At 60.9% G+C, this 15,413-nt stretch overlaps 4 protein-coding genes across 7 annotated transcripts; 1 reads left to right on the top strand and 3 right to left on the bottom strand.

The window, feature by feature from the left end:
- Positions 1–22: 22 nt before the first annotated feature.
- On the bottom strand, positions 23–6,412 carry LOC121098843 (synaptonemal complex central element protein 1-like). 3 transcript variants are annotated; one of them, XM_040617269.1, is made up of 12 exons: positions 6,308–6,412; positions 2,488–2,515; positions 2,328–2,399; positions 2,164–2,238; positions 1,924–1,971; positions 1,705–1,759; positions 1,158–1,247; positions 1,021–1,084; positions 875–941; positions 642–696; positions 392–481; positions 23–301 (listed from the first exon to the last, which is right to left on the bottom strand). In XM_040617269.1, exons 1-12 carry the CDS (start codon positions 6,344–6,346, stop codon positions 247–249), a joined length of 738 nt encoding a protein of 245 aa, XP_040473203.1. In that variant the 5' UTR covers positions 6,347–6,412; the 3' UTR covers positions 23–246. The 3 variants fall into 3 exon arrangements, 2 of the variants coding, with proteins under 2 accessions (XP_040473203.1, XP_040473202.1); XM_040617268.1 differs by lacking the exon at positions 6,308–6,412 and having other exon boundaries at positions 2,328–3,588; XR_005831359.1 differs by lacking the exons at positions 23–301; positions 1,021–1,084; positions 6,308–6,412 and having other exon boundaries at positions 419–481; positions 1,110–1,247; positions 2,328–3,598.
- MON1B (MON1 homolog B, secretory trafficking associated) lies at positions 6,319–8,360 on the bottom strand. The gene is made up of 4 exons (XM_040617266.1): positions 8,140–8,360; positions 7,198–8,038; positions 6,948–7,095; positions 6,319–6,547 (listed from the first exon to the last, which is right to left on the bottom strand). The coding sequence occupies exons 1-4, from the start codon at positions 8,354–8,356 to the stop codon at positions 6,365–6,367; spliced, it is 1,389 nt and encodes a 462-aa protein (XP_040473200.1). The 5' UTR covers positions 8,357–8,360; the 3' UTR covers positions 6,319–6,364.
- Positions 8,361–8,485: 125 nt separating this feature from the next.
- Positions 8,486–11,703, top strand: PTPN18 (protein tyrosine phosphatase non-receptor type 18). 2 transcript variants are annotated; one of them, XR_005831360.1, is made up of 5 exons: positions 8,486–8,563; positions 10,503–10,558; positions 10,654–10,835; positions 11,375–11,449; positions 11,534–11,703. XR_005831360.1 is itself a non-coding variant. In XM_040617272.1 (5 exons), the coding sequence occupies exons 1-5, from the start codon at positions 10,061–10,063 to the stop codon at positions 11,599–11,601; spliced, it is 426 nt and encodes a 141-aa protein (XP_040473206.1). In that variant the 5' UTR covers positions 10,012–10,060; the 3' UTR covers positions 11,602–11,703. The 2 variants fall into 2 exon arrangements, 1 of the variants encoding a protein (XP_040473206.1); XM_040617272.1 differs by lacking the exon at positions 8,486–8,563 and adding an exon at positions 10,012–10,105.
- Positions 11,655–15,368, bottom strand: IMP4 (IMP U3 small nucleolar ribonucleoprotein 4). Its single transcript, XM_040617270.1, has 9 exons — positions 15,277–15,368; positions 14,466–14,574; positions 14,017–14,100; positions 13,464–13,573; positions 13,080–13,212; positions 12,480–12,634; positions 12,053–12,147; positions 11,899–11,969; positions 11,655–11,819 (listed from the first exon to the last, which is right to left on the bottom strand). Exons 1-9 carry the CDS (start codon positions 15,277–15,279, stop codon positions 11,707–11,709), a joined length of 873 nt encoding a protein of 290 aa, XP_040473204.1. The 5' UTR covers positions 15,280–15,368; the 3' UTR covers positions 11,655–11,706.
- Positions 15,369–15,413: the final 45 nt, after the last annotated feature.

The raw sequence follows: 15,413 nt of genomic DNA, 5'->3' as shown, positions 1-15,413 counted from the left end.
AGAGAAACACAAAAGCCATGGTGGTGGCTGGTGACGTTTATTGAGGGGGTGGGGGGGAGATGGAGTACATGGCGGGGGAGAGGGGACATGGGGAAGACATGTGGGAACGTGGGGACATGGGGGTACATGGGACAATGTGGGGAGACATGGGGTGATGTGGGGGACACAGGTGACACACAGGTGACACGCCAGCGACACACGTGACATGCATATGACACACAAGTCCCCCCGCTGTCACGCCTTCCATCACTCAGGCGATGCCTTTAGGGGGCGCTGCAGCCTCTCCAGCTCCTCTGCCAGCCTAGGGGCGGGGTCACAGTGAGTGGGCGTGGCCAGAGAGAGTGGGCGGGGCCAGGAAGGACGCGAGCGTGGCAGAGCAGGAAGGTCTCACCTGTCCCTGCGACCACGGCCCCGCTGCCGCCGCTCCAGCTCCGCCTCCAGCCGCTGCTGCGCCCTCGCCTGCTCCTGCTGCACCAGTTGCCTGTGGGACCGGGGCGTTTGGGGGGGGGGGGCAGAGCCAAGCATCCAGGGGAGGGGCCCCAGGGTGCTCAGGGGCAGGGCCATGGGCTTGGAATGGTGGGGCCAAGCCCTTTGGGGGTGGAGGCAGGATAGGGGTTGGAGCCAGGCATCCAGGCACTCACATGGCCACATGCGCCTCGGGTCCCAGCTGCTTCTCTATCTCCAGCAGATGGCGCTCTGAGGGAGCAGGTTCTGTCACCCCCCAACAGGGGACCCAGACCCTTGCAGGGCAGAGCCAGGCCCTTGGGGGCGGAACCAGGCTCTTGGGGGCGGAGTCAGGCTCTCAAGGGGTGGGGGCAGGCTCTCAGGGGTCGAGCCTATCACCCCCCAGGGGACACAGGTGCCCAGGGCTCACCCTGCCTCAGCAGCTTCTCCCGTGCCTCCTCCAGTTGCACCAGTTCAGCCTCCAACTGGGCCGGGGCCTGCAGGAAAAGGGAACCCCAGTGTCCGGAAAAGGGGTCCTGGCATCCAGAAAAAGGGGACCTGGCATCGGCACCTCACGTGCGCTTCCTGCAGGTGTTTGTGTTCCTCCATGATGGCATCAAGCTGCTGCCCAAAGTCCTGCCTGCAGGGAGAGGGGGGTGACCCACCTGGTCAGGTGACCCAGGTCAGGTGACCCGTGTGACCCTGTGACGCGCCTGTATCCCCGGCGAAGGCGGCGCAGGCGCTCCAGCTCCTGCTCCATCCTCTCCAGGTCCTGCTGGCGGCCCAAGCACAGCCCTTGGCACCTGTGGGGTCAGGGGTCAACAGGGGTGTAAGTGTCAAAAGGGACAAAGGTCAATGGGGTGGGGTGGGCAGGTGGCACTGAGGAGCCAGGGGTCACCAAGGGAGAGCTTAGGAGCAGAGGCGTCAGGGGGCAGAGGTCAGGGGTCACTAGGGGTAGGGGTCAGGGAGCACTTGTGATCAGGGGTCACGAGGGGGTTGGGGTGGCAAGAGGTCACCAGGGTGCTAGGGATCACCAAGGGGGTCAAGAGTCACTGAGGGGGTCAGGGGTCACCAGGGTGCTAGCAGCCCCCAGATTGATTTGGGGTCAGGGGTCACCAGGCTGCCAGAGAGGTCACCAGGGGTGAGGAGTCACCAGATGGATGTAGGGTCAGAGGTCAGACGGGGGCATAAGCACAGGTGGCGTCAGTGGGGGGGGTGTGTCACAGCAGGACCCAGGCATCCAGGGCCCCTCCCACTCACCTTTGACCTTTGGCCTCCACCTCCTCCCTGCGCAGCCGTGCCCCCCGCAGCTCCTCTGCCAGAGAGGGGACCCAGGCATCCATGGGGGCACCCATGGACCCACATGTCCAGGGTACCCCCTCCCCAACAAAGGACCCAGGCATCCGGCCCCAGGGGATGCTGGGATGTTGGCACAACCCCCCAGTGCCTGCTGGGAGGTTGGCCTCAACGTGGCCTCACCCTGTTTCTGCTGCCAGAGCCCCTCCAGCGCTGCCTGACGCTCCTCCACTGCAGGGAGAGGGGTCACTGCCCAGAACCTGGGTCCCCTACCCAGTACCCCCCAGTATCCCTTTGTCCCCCCCATACTGGGAGCAAGTTTTTCCTGCAGCCAGGGTTTGTGGTCTCCTGGTCCCCACTTCGGACACTGGGTCCATGGGTGCTCCCCCCCCCCGACACCTGGGTCCCCACTGAATGACTCACACTGCTCCTGTTGCTGGCGCAGCCCCTCGCCATGTTCCTGTGCTGCTGCCAGCTCCTGTGCCGTGGCCAGATGTGCTGCAGAGGGGACAGACAGAGATGCCGTGAGGGGATGGACAGAGGGACAGGCAGGAGGGATGTTGCGATGGGGGTCCCGCAGTGCTCACCTTGGTGCAGGCTGCGCACCCGCCCTACCAGCACATCCAGCCAGCGCTGCACCCCGGGGGAAACCAGGGACGCTGGGGACAGACACACGGTGACACCCGCGTCCCTGGGGTGGGGGAACACCCAGGTGTGAGGGGGAGACACGGCCACCAGAGCCCTCACCCTGTGTGTCACTGTCCATCGCCACAGCCTGAGGGGACAAAGGTGACAATGGCAGCCACATGCTGGCCCCTCATCCTCTCTCATGTACCTGCCACCCCCCTCCTCCTCCACCTTGCTCCATTTCATGCCCTCTCTTCCCTTTTTCTGTTCCACGCTCCTGCCTCTTCTGCTTTTCACCCTGTGTTTTCTGTCCTCTTTTCCCTCTCTTCCATCACGTTTCCCTCCGTTTCCTATCCCCTCTCCCTCCTTTTTGTCACCTTCTGTCCCTCCCTTTTCTGTCACCTCTTCCAGCCTCTCCTGTCCCTGCTTGCCCCTTTGCTGTCCCTTCTTCCCTCTTTTCTGTCACGTTTCCCTCCATTTACTGTCCCCTTTTTGCTCTTCCGTCATGTTTTCCCTCCATTTTCTGTCCCCTTTTTACCACTCGTCTGTCACATTTCCCTCCATCTTCTGTCCCTTTTCTGCCCTCTTTCCCGTCATGTTTCCATCCATTTTCTGTCCCCTTCCCCCCTTCTTTTCTGTCACATTTCCCTCCATTTTCTGTCTCCTCCCCCTCTTTCCTGTCACATTTCCTTCCATTTTCTGTCCCCTTTTCCCCCTCTTTCCTGTCATATTTCCATCCATTTTCTGTCCCCTTTTTGCCCTCAATTTTCTGTTATGTTTCCTTCCATTTTCTATCCCATTTTTCTGTCATGTTTCCCTCAAATTTCGCCTGCTTTCCCTTCCGTTTTGTCACATTTTCCCTCCATTGTCTGTCTGTCCCCTCCGTCCTGTCCCCCCCTTTTCTGTCACATTTCCCTCAAGTTTTGGTGATTCACTCTTCCCCCTCGATTCTGTCACCTTCTCCACATAGTTTCTGTCCCCTCCTCCCGCCCTTTTTTGTGCTAATCTTTGCCCTCTATTTTCATTCTTTCCCCTTCTCATTATGCTTCCCTCCATTTTCTGTCCCATTTCCCCCCATTTTTCTGTCACGTTTCCCTTCATTTTCTGTCCCCTTCCCCCCTCTTTTCTGTCATGTTTCCCTCCATTTTCTGTCCTTTTTGCCCTCAATTTTCTGTCACGTTTCCCTCCATTTTCTGTCCCCTTTTCTGTCACATCTTCCCTTCATTTTCTGTCCCCTTGCCCCCTCTTTCCTGTCACATTTCCCTCCATTTTCTGTCCCCTTTTTGCCCTCAATTTTGTCACATTTCACCCTGTGTTTTCTGTCCCCTTTTCCCTCCCTCTTTCCTGTCACATTTCCCTCCATTTTCTCTCCCCTCTCCTGTCACATTTTCCCTCAATTTTCTGTCCTCTTCCCCCCTCTTTCCTGTCACGTTTCCCTCCATTTTCTGTCCCCTTTCCTGTCACATTTTCCCTCAATTTTCTGTCCTCTTCCCCCCTCTTTCCTGTCACGTTTCCCTCCATTTTCTCTCCCCTTTCCTGTCACATTTCCCTCCATTTTCTGTCCCCTTTTCACCCTCCAATGTTGTCCCATTTCTCCTCCATTTTCTGTCCCATTTCCCCCCATTTTTCTGTCACGTTTCCTTTCATTTTCTGTCCCCTTGCCCCCTCTTTCCTGTCATGTTTCCTTCCATTTTCTGTCCTTTTTGCCCTCAATTTTCTGTCACGTTTCCCTCCATTTTCTGTCCCCTTTTCTGTCACATTTTCCCTTCATTTTCTGTCCCCTTGCCCCCTCTTTCCTGTCACATTTCCCTCCATTTTCTGTCCCCTTTTTGCCCTCAATTTTCTGTCACATTTCACCCTGTGTTTTCTGTCCCCTTTTCCCTCCCTCTTTCCTGTCACATTTCCCTCCATTTTCTCTCCCCTCTCCTGTCACATTTTCCCTCAATTTTCTGTCCTCTTCCCTCCTCTTTCCTGTCACGTTTCCCTCCATTTTCTGTCCCCTTTCCTGTCACATTTTCCCTCAATTTTCTGTCCTCTTCCCCCCTCTTTCCTGCCACGTTTCCCTCCATTTTCTGTCCCCTTTCCTGTCACATTTTCCCTCAATTTTCTGTCCTCTTCCCCCCTCTTTCCTGTCACGTTTCCCTCCATTTTCTCTCCCCTTTCCTGTCACATTTCCCTCCATTTTCTGTCCCCTTTTCACCCTCCAATTTTGTCCCATTTCTCCTCCATTTTCTGTCCCATTTCCCCCCATTTTTCTGTCACGTTTCCCTTCATTTTCTGTCCCCTTCCCCCCTCTTTTCTGTCATGTTTCCCTCCATTTTCTGTCCTTTTTGCCCTCAATTTTCTGTCACGTTTCCCTCCATTTTCTGTCCCCTTTTCTGTCACATTTTCCCTTCATTTTCTGTCCCCTTGCCCCCTCTTTCCTGTCATGTTTCCTTCCATTTTCTGTCCTTTTTGCCCTCAATTTTCTGTCACGTTTCCCTCCATTTTCTGTCCCCTTTTCTGTCACGTTTTCCCTTCATTTTCTGTCCCCTTGCCCCCTCTTTCCTGTCACATTTCCCTCCATTTTCTGTCCCCTTTTTGCCCTCATTTTTCTGTCACATTTCACCCTGTGTTTTCTGTCCCCTTTTCCCTCCCTCTTTCCTGTCACATTTCCCTCCATTTTCTCTCCCCTCTCCTGTCACATTTTCCCTCAATTTTCTGTCCTCTTCCCTCCTCTTTCCTGTCACGTTTCCCTCCATTTTCTGTCCCCTTTCCTGTCACATTTTCCCTCAATTTTCTGTCCTCTTCCCCCCTTTCCTGTCACGTTTCCCTCCATTTTCTCTCCCCTTTCCTGTCACATTTCCCTCCATTTTCTGTCCCCTTTTCACCCTCCAATTTTGTCCCATTTCTCCTCCATTTTCTGTCCCATTTCCCCCCATTTTTCTGTCACGTTTCCCTTCATTTTCTGTCCCCTTTTTGCCCTCAATTTTCTGTCATGTTTCCCTCCATTTTCTGTCCTTTTTGCCCTCAATTTTCTGTCACGTTTCCCTCCATTTTCTGTCCCCTTTTCTGTCACATTTTCCCTTCATTTTCTGTCCCCTTGCCCCCTCTTTCCTGTCACATTTCCCTCCATTTTCTGTCCCCTTTTTGCCCTCATTTTTCTGTCACATTTCACCCTGTGTTTTCTGTCCCCTTTTCCCTTCCTCTTTCCTGTCACATTTCCCTCCATTTTCTCTCCCCTCTCCTGTCACATTTTCCCTCAATTTTCTGTCCTCTTCCCTCCTCTTTCCTGTCACGTTTCCCTCCATTTTCTCTCCTTTCCTGTCACATTTTCCCTCAATTTTCTGTCCTCTTCCCCCCTCTTTCCTGTCACGTTTCCCTCCATTTTCTCTCCCCTTTCCTGTCACATTTTCCCTGAATTTTCTGTCCTCTTCCCCCCTCTTTCCTGTCACGTTTCCCTCCATTTTCTGTCCCCTTTCCTGTCACATTTTCCCTCAATTTTCTGTCCTCTTCCCCCCTCTTTCCCGTCACGTTTCCCTCCATTTTCTGTCCCCTTTCCTGTCACATTTTCCCTCAAATTTCTGTCCCCTTCTCCCCTCTTTTCTGTCATGTTTCCCTCCATTTTCTGTCCCCTTTTTCCCCTCAATTTCCTGTCACATTTCCCTCCGTTTTCTGTCCCCTTGCCCCCCCTTTCCTGTCACATTTCTCTCCATTTTCTGTCCCCCTTTTCCCCTCAATTTTCTGTCAGATTTCATTCCATTTTCTGTCCCCTTTCCCCCCTATTTTCCACCACGTTTCCCTCTGGTTTTGTCCCCTTTCCTCCCTTTTCTTACCTCTCTTCCCTCCATCTTGTTACCTCTTCCCTCTCCTCTCTCCACACCCGGTGTCCACACCCCGTGCCATCTCTCCCGTGACATGCCACACCCCCTCCCCTGCGGCAGCCCCCCCCCCCACTGACACAGGGGACTCTTTTCTCTGGCGGCGCTTTATTCCCCATGTCAGGGCCGGCGGGTGCTCAGCCCTCGGCCTCGGCCCCCTCAGGGCGGGCGGGGGCGGCACAGTATGGCGGTGGATAACGGATGAAGAGCCAGTCCTCCTCCTTCTTCAGCCAGCGCAGCAGCTTGGTGAGGACCCCAATGGCCCCCGCCTTGGTCACCAGTGGGCTGAAGCAGCCGTACAGCTCAAACTTGCTTGTCACCTGCAGGAACCGGTGCCCATGTTAACTCTAGCTCCTACTGATGGCAACGCCGGGGAGCAGCCCTTATTAACCCTGGGATAGTGTCACCAGTGAGCGTCCCCTGGGACCTACTGGAAGTGCCACCAGCAAGAACCCCCAGTAACTGCTGCCAGTGAGCACCCCTATTAACTCTGGGACCTACTGACAACATCACCAGTTAGCACCCCCATTAGCTGATGGGGCTCCCAGTAAGCACTCCCATTAACTCTGAAACCTACTGAGAGCACGGCAAGCGAGTACCCGTGTAAACTCTGGGACTTATTGATGGTGCCGCCAGCAAGCACCCCCAGGAACGGAAGGTGCTGCCAGTGAACACCTCTGTTAACTCTGGAATCTACTGATGGCTCCTCCCTCAACTCACCCAAGCTAAAAGCGTCTCCTTCTCTGCCACGTGGTAGAGGAGGCGCAGGGGCCGGTGGGGGCTGTGCACACGGCTGTGCAGGTAATGGTACAGGTCAAAGAGCCGGTGTTGCTCCTCCTCGCTAGTGTAGGGGTCCTCCAGCTCGGGGCTGAAAACCAGTGGTGGATGTGAGATGACACAGGTGTCAGGCACACTATGTGTGTGTGCCCCCCCGCGCCCCTCCTTGCATTTTTGGGGTCCCCCCCCGCACCTTGTAAACTGTGGCAGCTGCTGCATCTCCTCCGGCCCCTCCAAGGGCTTGTAGAGAAAATGGCGGAGCTCAGGGGCACCGGGGCGGGAGGGGCCATAGCCTGCCCCCCCCCGCACCGCTGCCGCCAGCTCCCCCAACCACCCCTGCACTCGCAGGGTATCCTCCAAGTGCCGCCGGCACCCTGCTGCTGCGTAGAACCCCTCACGCTCTGTTGACAGCAGGATGAGTGTCACTGCACCGCTGGTTCTGCCACCAGTGCCTCCTTCCTCCTCTTCCTCCTCACCCAGTGCTGCTGCATAGGCGTAGAAGTAGCCATCGGGGTTGAAGTGGGGTAAACAGACAGGGGTCCACACCTCACCTGCCCCTACCCCGCTCCCCAAAAGGTTGAGGAGGAGGTGGAGGTCGCTGGCACACAATTGCCCGCCCTCTGCCAAGGCCCGCTGCCGTGCTGCTGTCACCAACCGCCCACCAGCTGCCAGCAAGGCCAAAGCAGGTGCGGGGACGGCGGCAGCGGCAGCGCGGCGCAGAGCCCCTGAAACTGCCCGTCGGAGAGGCGCGGGGAGGGGCAGGCAACGCGCGGCACCCAACAATAACCGCCCGTCTGCTGCCGCACCAGAAAGCAAGCGGTCCAGGACGGCTTCGGCACCAGCCAGGAGGCGCCGGAGGTCATAACCGCGGCGGCGGGCAAAGACGCGGGCGATGCCGCCACGGGTGAGGAGGCTGAGGATCTGCTCATGGACAAACGCCAGCTCCCGCCGCAGCTGGGCTGCTGACTGCCGTGTGCGTGACACTGACACTAGCAGCAACGGCCCCCGCTGCTCAAACACCAGCGTCCGGTCCTCTGCAGTGAGGAGAGGGATGCGTGACAAGGGAACCGGGCGCCAGCAGTGCACTGCAGGGGTGCCCCCCTTCCCACTACCCCTTCGCTGACCCCTCCCTTACCGGAGCAGATGGCGCGGATGGCATTGCCACCACTCTGGATGAAGGAGACGAGTGCCATCATGACACCCATGGTGGCCGCCAACGCTTCCTCGTTGCCGTGCCGGGAGTAGATGGGCTTCCCTGCTTCGCTTAGCACAAAGACGTGCTTCCGCCGGCACCGCCACCCCGCTGCCGTCACGTCCTCCTCTGCACCACGCCGGCACCCTGGCAATGTCATGGCAGCCGCTGTTGTCACTGCTGCTGTCACCTCCTCCTCCCCACCATGCTGACACTCTGGGGACAACGTGGGTGCTGCCACCCCCCCCCCCCGCTGCCTCCTCCTCCTCCTCTTCCTCTTCCTCCCCGCCTTGCCGGCACTCTGGGGACGACGTTGATGCTGCCATCGCCATCACTGCCAGCTCGGTCTCAGCCGCATCTGTGACAGGTAAGGACAGTTGAGGCACCCAGGACCCCCTGACCTCCCTGCAGATGACCCAGGAGTCTGGGGTCTCACCTGGGGGCTGGGGGGTCCCACTGCGAGGTGGGGAGGAGCTGGGCGTCGCTGCCATCATGTCCGCCTGCAGGGTGGGGAGGGTGTGTCATGTGGGCCCTGCCCAGACACCCAAGGGGGTGGGGCCTCAAGCCACGCCCTTTGTCCACGCCCCAAAGCCCCAACAGAATGGCACAGCCCCGCCCTGGGATGGGATCTTTCCACCCGGCCACGACCCCATGTCACTAAGCCATGCCTCCAGGGGACCCGGCCTGGAGCTGTAGCCCCACCCCTTTAGCTACGCCCCCAGCCCCAGCCCCGCCCACCGGGGCTATAGCCCCGCCCCTTTTCATGCCCCACCCCCTCGCGTTTAAAGCCCCGCCCCCCGGCGCTATCGCCCCTGTCCCACTGTCCCGCCCCCCTGCCCCCGCCCCCGCCCCTCGCCGGCCCCACCCCCGTCCCGCCCCGCTCACCCGCCCGTGGCCCGGCTCCTGCCGCCGCCGCCGCTTCCGGGGACGCCGCGCCGTGCGGCCCGTGACGCCACCTCGCCGCGCCGCCCGCCCCGCCAATCAGCGCCCTGCGCGGGGAAAGTAGGCGCGGTCGCCTAACGTCGGCCAATCAGAGATCGGGGGGCGGTGCTTGGGGCATCGTCTGGCTTGTGACGTCACTTTTGGCGGGTTCCCACCCCTGTCCACCCCTGCTCATCGTGACGTCCCCTCGCGGCCGCACGCCGTCTCGCGTCCCTTGCTGACGTCACGCAGGAGGGGCGGGGCCGGGACTCTCAGAGCCCCGTGATCCGGACGCCTAGCTCCCCGCTAACTCCGCCTCCCGCCCTATAGGGGCCGTAGTGGACCCCCCCAGCCCTATAGGAGCTATAGGAACGCACACCCAGGCTCTATAGAGGCTATAGAGACCCCCACGGGCCCTGTAGGAGCTATAGGGATACCCCCCCAGCTCTATAGAGGCTATACAGACCCCCATGGGCCCTATAGGAGCTATAGGGACCAGCCAAGATAAGCTATAGGAGACCCCCTGCGCACTATAGAGTCTACAGATAACCCCCAAGAAGCTCTATAGGGTCTGGTGGGACACCGCCCCCCCCCCCCCCCCCCCCCGAGGTGCAATAGGACCTATAAGGGCCCCCACAATGTGCTATAGGAGCTATAGGGGACTCCCAGAGGCTCCATAGCAGCTATAGTGCTGCCCCAGAAGTGCTATAGGATCTATAAGGACACCCTCCCCGAGTTTTTCTAGGGGCTGCAGGACCTTCCCACAAAGGCTCTATAGGGTCTGTAGAGTCCCCCAGATGCTATAGAAGCTATAGGTGAACACCCACCCACCCCGGGTCCACCCCAGGGGCGGGACTTAGCAGTGGGGCGTGGCCTGTGGGCCCAATAACCCCCCGGGTCCCCTCCATCGCCCAGATGCCTAGGCTCCCCCATCAGCACCCTGATGCCGCTGCCCCCACCCCACCCCAGCTGGGCCCAGGGGGTCAAGGTCAGGGGGAACCCAGGTGTCTGAGGGGGGGTCAAGGTCAGAGGGGACTCAGGTGTCTGGGGGTCAAGGTCAGGGGGAAGCCACACATCTGGGAAAAGGGAACCCAGGCATCCGGCGGGTCAAGGTCAGGAGGGACCCAGGTTGGGGAACAGGACTGAGAGACCCCAATTACCAGCTGCAGGAGGCACCTGCTCCCAGGAAGGAGGGCACAAAGGAATACTGGGGAGTACTGGGAAGGGGACCCGGGCACGCAGGGCGGGGGGGTGCGAGGGCGGGTGCGACACTTCCTGCCCCGGAAAACCAGAAGTGAGAGAAGGGGCCCAGGCACTCAGGCAGGGAACGCAGGCGTCGGGGGGGACCCAGGCGTGTGGGTGACCCCTCTCCCCACACTTTGCAGCCCCCTCTACTCCAGGACGCTGTTGCCCGCCGTGTGCTGCAGCGCCCCCTGCTCAGGTGAGCCCTGGATATCTGGGTCCCCTTCAGCTGGGGGTGGGTGAACGGACCCAGATGCCTGGGTCCTTCCCCTCTCCCCTCCCCTCTCCCCCCAGGAGCGTGTCTGTGCCAGCGGAGCCCCCCCGCATGGATGTCACCTATGCTGTGGTCAACAAGGCTCGCCGGGGAGGTGGGGCCACAGGAAAAGACCCCACCTCTTTTGAGCAAGACCCCACCCCCCTGGGAAGCTCCTCCCTCCCTGGGAGCCCCGTGCGGCACCCCTTACCCACTCTGGCCGGTGAGTCTTGGGGACCCCCTGTGCCCTACAGCATCCATATGACCCCCCTGCCCCAGAGCCTATAGAGCACATATGACCCCCTGGCTCCTGGCCCTGTAGGCACTACTTCAGTCCCTGTGGATCCCATACTGGTCCCCCTTGGAGCCTATAGGCTCTGTACAGTCCCTCTCTGTGCCCTATAGGGTATTTTGTGCTCTACCCCTTCCCCACGAGACATCTGGTCCCCGTAGTGCCTACCCGCTCCCTCCCTGGCCCCTATAGAGACCACTCCACAGCCCCGCCCCCTCCAGGAACACTTCTGGTTCTTATAGACTATACATCTTCTCCCTGGTCCCTAGAGGGTCTATGCAAGCTTCCCCCTACAGCTCCTTTAAGAGACCTATGATCCCTATAGCACGTAAAGGTTTCCTATGAGGACCATATAACACTGCCTCACTCCATAGGCCATCGCTGACCCCTATAGGATGCATACAATGGTTGATACAAGGTCTGTCCCTCCCCCAGCACCTATAAGACTCTGATTCCCCACTCTCCTCCAGCCTCACCCCAACCCAGTGATGGTGCCTATGAGGTCGTGACCCCGCATGGAGACCCCAGCAGCTCCCCCTGCCTCGGTGAGTAGCCGGGGGGCGGCCCAGGTAGCTGGGGAGGGGGCACCCAGGCACCTGGCCACTGCCTCATCCCTGCCCCTTCCCCAGGGTTTAACTTCCGGATCAGGAAGCCGAAGGGCCCGCGGGAACCTCCGGCTGAATGGTCCCAGGTATGAGGGAGACCCCCCGCCAGGGTGGGCAGCCCCAGTGATACCCGCTGGGAACTGGACAATGACCAAACCACACGTATATTACGAGCAATAAAACCAGTGAGAGCAGTGTCAGGTGGCGCTGAGCAGGCGGCGTTTCGGGGCGGTGGCTGTGTAGGGGTGCCAGCGCCACTCCACGTCGGCAGCGTCCCCCTGCTCCAGGGTCCCCAGGCGGATGAGATAGGCTGGAGGGACACATTGGGGACACATTAGGGACACTCCTAGGGCCACTGGGGCCAGTTGGGACCAGTTGGGGACACTCACGGCGCAGCTGGAACCGGGGTCCCACCTCTTCCAGCTCTACCTTCTTGCCCTGGCGTCGGTAGACGTGGTTCCTGTGGGTTGGTGGCGGGGGGGTCAGGCACCCATCAGTGTCCCTGTGTCACCCCCACTATGTCACCTCCCCTGTGTCACCCACCGAACTAAGATGACATCATCCTCGTTGGCAAATGTCACCACGCGGCGGCTGTCGGGGCGGGGGACGGGGAAGAGGTGCTTCAGGATGGTCCCAACCTGGGGAGGGGGACAGGGTCACCCCCCCCACCCCCAGTGCCACCAACCGCTGCAACCCCCAGTGTCCCCCTGAAATGCCCTCATAAGTCCTCCATGCCCTGTCCCCCCATATCTCCCTTCACATTTCCCCATGTCCCCCCACAACCCCACCTCCCCATGTCCCTCCACACACCGCTGTACCTCCGATGTCCCCCCATACCATGTCCCCCCAACACCCCCTTAATGTCCCCCCACACCCCTCCGTCACCCCCAAATGCCCCCATGTGCCCCCACACACACCCCCGTTCCCCCATACTCCCCGCCCCATACCCCCCTGTCCTCCTTGTCCCTACCCGGCGCCCCAAGGCGGAGTCAAGTTTCAGCAGCAGCAGATGGGGGGCCGCCAGGGGGGCGCCCCCCAGCCCCCCCACCTCCTGCCGCAGCACGGCCCCACTCAGGGTGAAGTGGGCTGTGGGGCCATGGGGCAGGTGGCACAGGGACAGTCCGTCTGCATGGGGGGAGCAGTATCCTTAGGGCACACTCCTGGCAGGCCCCGCCCCTTCCCGAGCCCCGCCCCAACTGGGAACCCCGCCCCTTCCCCTGAGCCCCGCCCCAACTGGGAACCCCGCCCCTTCCCCTGAGCCCCGCCCCAACTGGGAACCCCGCCCCTTCCCCTGAGCCCCGCCCCAACAGGGAACCCCGCCCCTTCCCCTGAGCCCCGCCCCAACTGGGAACCCCGCCCCTTCCCCTGAGCCCCGCCCCCAACAGGGAACCCCGCCCCTTCCCCTGAGCCCCGCCCCAACAGGGAACCCCGCCCCTTCCCCTTAGCCCCGCCCCAACTGGGAACCCCGCCCCTTCCCCTGAGCCCCGCCCCAACTGGGAACCCCGCCCCTTCCCCTGAGCCCCGCCCCAACAGGGAACCCCGCCCCCTCCCAGCATGCCACAGGGCTGACCAGGCCTGCCGCGGGTCTCATGCAGCAGCAGCAGGTCGGTGACGCCAGCGGCCCGGCAGGCCCCCACCAGCGCCCCCAGCTCTGCCCGGCCACGGTTCATGCGTTGAGCTCCGGGGATCAGCAGACATACCTCCTGGGGGTGGGGTTAGTGGTGGCCACGCCCCATGCCCAGGCTCCGCCCCTGGGGGCGGGGCCAGCCATACACACACACATCCCCCCCCCCCCCCCCCCCCCCCCGGGTCCCCAGGGGCAGGGCCAAGATGGGCACAGTCACCAAAGACCCCACCCTCTGTAAATGGGGCGGGGTCTCAGAAAGCCACACCCACCCAGCCCTACCCACCCAGCCTCCACTCCCATTGGCTCAGCCAGCACAGCCCAACCCACCTTGGCAAAGACACGGAGGCGGGCGCTGGGCTCGCGGGAGGTGGTGACCATGACCTTGGGGGGCTCCAGCCCCGCCCACCGGTACTCATCGTCTTGGCTATCGGTGGTGTCTGGGGGCAGGACTTAGATAAGCCACGCCCCCTCCTCCCACCCCAGCCCCTCCCTCCAGGCAGGGAGCTCGGGGCTGGAGGGACGGGGGTTGCACCCCGCTCTTGGGGGTTGGGTCAATTTGTTTTGGGGGATTCAAGGCAAATTTAGCCACTGTTTTAGGGGAGAATTGCTCCAATCTGCTCACTGTTTTGGGGGGAATTAGGATAAATTCACTCGCCAACTTTGAGGCAAAATGAGACAACTTTATGACTCTGTATTTAGGGAGAGAGAGGAACGGGGCAAATTTGATCCCCAGTTTGCGAGAATCGGGCAAATTTAATCTTTATTTTGTGAGGAATTAAGACAAACCCACCCCTCACTTTGGGGTAAAATGGTGCAAAATGGACGCCAAATCTGGGGGTCCCTGGGGCAAACCCTCTCCGCTGTGGGGTTCTCCACTCACCCCCTACCCCTGGCGTGTCGAACTCCAGCTCCTTCTGCAGCGCCAAGGCCTCACGACGCAGCTCCGTGGGCAGCAGCCGATTCTCTGCGGGGGTGGGGAGGAGGGGGTAGCACCAGGGGGCTCAGGCAGGACCCTCCAACACCCTGAACCCCTCTAAACCCCCTTTCTCCCAAAACCCTTCCCCCGCGCCTCCCCAAAACCCTTCTTTACATCCCCCAAACCTCCTTGCCCCACTCCAAGCCCTTTACCTCCCCAAATCCCCCTTTATCCCCCCAAAATCCCCTCTGCGCCCCCCAAACCCTCCCTTAAATCCCCCCAAACCCCACTCTGCCCTCACTGAAACCTCCCTCTAACCCCCAAAATTCCTCTTACGCCCCACCCTTAACACCCCAATTCCTCTTTAACCACACCCCCCCCCCCCAAACTCCTCTTTGTCCCCCTGGGCCCACCCTCCAGCGCCTGCCGGAGCTGCTCCTTCTTGTCCTGCTGCCGGCGCAGCCGCTCCTCCTGTGCCCGTCGCTGCAGGTACTCGCGGCGCTCCCGGGCCTGGCGGCGCAGCTGTGGGGGGCACGGTGACATCAAGGGGGGCACGGTGATGTAAGGTGGAGATGCTAGGGGGAAAGGGGAGCAGCACAGGGTGGGGTGCACAGGGACACTGTGGAGGGACGCGGGGGGTGTAACATGGGGGGACAGAAGCACCCTGAGGGGCACGGGAGGTAGATGGGGATGGGGGATACTGGGGGGGGGGGGAAAGGCCTGGGGAGGGGAATATGGGGGGATGTAGGGACACCGGGGGAGGGTCTTGGGACATGGGGGGGGACACAAGGGGATAGGGGGCCCCATGGGGAAACACGGGGACACTGGGGGGGGGGCATGGGGAGGGGGTTATGGGGGGATATAGGGACACTGGGGGAGAGTGGGGACACAGCGGGGACGAGATGGGGATGAGAGGCCCCATGGGGAAACACAGAGATGTTGGGAGGGGCGTGGGGAGGGGGATATGGGGGGATACAGGGACACAGGGGGAGGGTCTGGGGATATGGGGGGGACACAGGGATGGGAGGCCCCATGGGGAAACACGGGGACACTGCGGGGAGTGAGGGGGCAGAGGGGTGAGATGCCCTGTGGGGGGGCCATGGGGATCCGGAGGGGGAGGCAAGGGGGGGTGTGGGGACACGAGGGGACCATGGGGACCCCGGGGGGGACACTGGGGAGAGGGGGGACAGGACAGACCGGCCCCGAGGGGACGCATCCCCTTACCATGGTGGCACCTCCTCAGCTCCCAGCCGCTAACACGCCGGCACCTCCCAACAGCGCCGCCGCTGGTTGGCCGGGTGGCGGGGAACCAATGGGAACGGCCGATGGTGTCCGAAGAGGCGGAGCACGCCGCCAAGAGC

Source organism: Falco naumanni, chromosome 18 (assembly GCF_017639655.2).
Source record: "Falco naumanni isolate bFalNau1 chromosome 18, bFalNau1.pat, whole genome shotgun sequence".
Classification (NCBI taxonomy): domain Eukaryota; kingdom Metazoa; phylum Chordata; class Aves; order Falconiformes; family Falconidae; genus Falco; species Falco naumanni.
Note: the sequence above shows the minus strand (reverse complement) of the source record. Positions and strands in the feature narration are given on the sequence as shown.

What these genes read in the sequence shown, in the direction of transcription:
- LOC121098843 (XM_040617268.1), bottom strand. Translation starts at nt 2,613, where the DNA reads ATGAAATGGAGCAAGGTGGAGGAGGAGGGGGGTGGCAGGTACATGAGA. An exon ending in CGCCTTCGCCGGGGATACAG is followed by an intron (nt 1,085 to 1,157) that starts GCGCGTCACAGG and finishes CTCTCCCTGCAG; the next exon opens with GCAGGACTTTGGGCAGCAGC. An exon ending in GGCCGTGGTCGCAGGGACAG is followed by an intron (nt 302 to 391) that starts GTGAGACCTTCC and finishes CCCCGCCCCTAG; the next exon opens with GCTGGCAGAGGAGCTGGAGA.
- MON1B (XM_040617266.1), bottom strand. Translation starts at nt 8,356, where the DNA reads ATGACATTGCCAGGGTGCCGGCGTGGTGCAGAGGAGGACGTGACGGCA. An exon ending in CATCCGCGCCATCTGCTCCG is followed by an intron (nt 8,039 to 8,139) that starts GTAAGGGAGGGG and finishes TCCTCACTGCAG; the next exon opens with AGGACCGGACGCTGGTGTTT. An exon ending in AGGAGACGCTTTTAGCTTGG is followed by an intron (nt 6,548 to 6,947) that starts GTGAGTTGAGGG and finishes CGGTTCCTGCAG; the next exon opens with GTGACAAGCAAGTTTGAGCT.
- PTPN18 (XM_040617272.1), top strand. Translation starts at nt 10,061, where the DNA reads ATGCCGCTGCCCCCACCCCACCCCAGCTGGGCCCAGGGGGTCAAG. An exon ending in GCTGGGCCCAGGGGGTCAAG is followed by an intron (nt 10,106 to 10,502) that starts GTCAGGGGGAAC and finishes CACACTTTGCAG; the next exon opens with CCCCCTCTACTCCAGGACGC. An exon ending in CTGCAGCGCCCCCTGCTCAG is followed by an intron (nt 10,559 to 10,653) that starts GTGAGCCCTGGA and finishes CTCTCCCCCCAG; the next exon opens with GAGCGTGTCTGTGCCAGCGG.
- IMP4 (XM_040617270.1), bottom strand. An exon ending in GATGATGTCATCTTAGTTCG is followed by an intron (nt 11,970 to 12,052) that starts GTGGGTGACACA and finishes ACCAACCCACAG; the next exon opens with GAACCACGTCTACCGACGCC. An exon ending in ACCCCGGTTCCAGCTGCGCC is followed by an intron (nt 11,820 to 11,898) that starts GTGAGTGTCCCC and finishes GTGTCCCTCCAG; the next exon opens with CCTATCTCATCCGCCTGGGG.